The sequence below is a fragment of the Adiantum capillus-veneris genome, chromosome 4 (assembly GCF_014529385.1).
Source record: "Adiantum capillus-veneris isolate H3 chromosome 4, ASM1452938v2, whole genome shotgun sequence".
Lineage (NCBI taxonomy): Eukaryota > Viridiplantae > Streptophyta > Polypodiopsida > Polypodiales > Pteridaceae > Adiantum > Adiantum capillus-veneris.
In genome coordinates, this window is record NC_140934.1 from 160326172 (window position 1) to 160328293 (window position 2122).

The following is a 2122-nucleotide window of genomic DNA, read 5'->3' on the forward strand; positions in this document are numbered from 1 at the left end:
GGTTTCAACATAACTTCACCGCCAAGAAGTAAATACCCTTGTATGAAGGGCAATATCTGCGGTATCAACATCATTAGCATCATTTTGGGCAGCATCAGCAAATTTGGGCGGTAGCAGTTTTGCCATGGATGGAGCTCAAATACAGTCTTCTATTGAAGCAACATCATGCAAAGGGCTAGCTGGTGCGAGACAAGCATTGACAATAGCATACCCATATAAGTAGGCATCCGAATTGGCCAGTAGCGCCATGGCTACACAAGTGTCAAATTAGGATTCCTCAACTTGCAACAGAGAAGGGCTAGCCAAGCCAAGAAAGTTATCTGAGACGGGTTACAATATGGGCTACTCTAGTAAAAAGAGTTGTCGAAACGGGTTCAAGGGCTGCATCTTCTTGGACATCATGCTTGCATGTAGGCAGAAAAGGGACGGCCTCCCCATCAATCAGGTCAAATAGGAAGGTTGTAAGAATGGCATCTTCCTCAGCAAAATGATCGTCCGCAACGAGCCACAAGGATGCTTGTCCTGCATCTTTAAGGATGATTGCATCCTTGGTAGCAAGATTTGAAGCATGTGCTGCATCTGCAAGGCAATTAGGCATAGCGGCAAGGTCTAGGCCACTCATTCTCGAAATCCAGTATGAGTGATTTTTTCATGAGCTCGTTTCCTTGAAAACAACACTCACATCCACTCAAAGTGCAAAGAACACATCATGAAAGAAACCCTCCTTTTTTCATGAGCTCATTTCCTTGGAAACAATCCTCACATCCACTCAAAGTGCAAAGAACACATCATGAAAGAAATAGTCTTGTTTTTATTTTTATTTTTAATTTCATTATATTTTTAATAACAAAAAAAAACTTTTCAGTAGCAAAAAAGGAACATATCACTATGGCTTTGGCCCTTTGGGCATGCCAAAAAGGGAAAGGACCTATATTACGAAGATGGCTATAAGATGCATCTTATTCTTAGGGTATCCAAAGGGTAAAGCAACTTTCAAAAGTGTCATTCGGTCACAAGGAGTTCCTCATAAGGAGTTGAATGTTCACTATTGCATGAAAATTAAATCAAAAGAGACAATTCAAGCAATCATGCTTGCTTTTTTCTTGAATGCATAGGAACTTTGAAGGAAGGAATCTGCATCCGTTGAAAAAGGTACATTCATTTTTGGCACTTTGTGATGCCTCACCTTTTTTGCTAATGAAAAGAAAAAGGGGAGATTCTTTTTTAAATTTTTGAACAATTTTTTATTGGTTGGAAAACATAGATAATATCGCCACTGAGAGGTCCACAAGTTGGAGTTGGCTACCTTTCTCCAACAGCCCTCGACTCTGCTCCCTTCGCAACTCCGACTATGAGAGAGAAAGAGAGAGGGGCGGTAGCCTAGGCCTTAGAGACAGGTATGAGGAGCGCATCACAGAGGTGCAGGTCTGCTGACGAGGAGCGGCCTCCACTGAATAGACAGACAGATAGCACAGTTTCCCAATTTCGATAGTGTGCACCGTCTGCCGTCAATCTAAATTTTAAAAGAAAATAGCCCATTTATCTAGCACCTCAACTTCCCCCACCTTCTTCATGCCCTTACCCGCCTCCTTCACTCGCTGAAGGGGGTGCTAGGTAGAGGGCATGGCAGCAAGCTTGGCAACGAAGGAGAGCGAGGGTACGAGGTATGCGAGAGCACGTAGGAGGAGTATAGAGAGAGAGAGAGAACCCCTGCGACCCTGCCTCGCAATCTCAAGGCGCCACATTTTGGGGGGGGGGGGGAGAGAGATAGAGAGGGACACAGAGAGACACGTCTCCTCCTCAGATAAAATCACCTCTAGACTAGTAGTTTGAAACTTCGAATCTATCTTTTGAAGACTCCTATGATCTATCCTATGAAAGGGAATTTTAAACGTTGGGTCTCGAGTATGTCTGGTTGTTTTTGAAAAAGTGCAAATGGAGAGAATCTTTTTAAAACGCTCCGGTTTCCTAAGAAGTCAATACACTCCTCTTGTTGTTCTATTCCTCTCTTTGTGCCACATCTCTCTCTCTCTCTCTCTCTCTCTCTCTCTCTCTCTCTCTCTCTCTCACACACACACACACACACACACACACACACACACATACTTGGTGGAGCTCGATA

At 43.6% G+C, this 2122-nt stretch overlaps 1 protein-coding gene across 1 annotated transcript; it reads right to left on the reverse strand.

Annotated features, from left to right (window-relative positions):
* Nucleotides 1-316: 316 nt before the first annotated feature.
* On the reverse strand, nucleotides 317-622 carry LOC147460249 (uncharacterized). The gene has a single exon (XM_086509990.1). The coding sequence runs from the start codon at nucleotides 620-622 to the stop codon at nucleotides 317-319; it is 306 nt and encodes a 101-aa protein (XP_086366116.1).
* Between the last annotated feature and the right edge of the window lie 1500 nt (nucleotides 623-2122).

Coding starts and splice junctions, on each gene's coding strand:
- LOC147460249 (XM_086509990.1), bottom strand. CDS start 622: ATGAGTGGCCTAGACCTTGCCGCTATGCCTAATTGCCTTGCAGATGCA.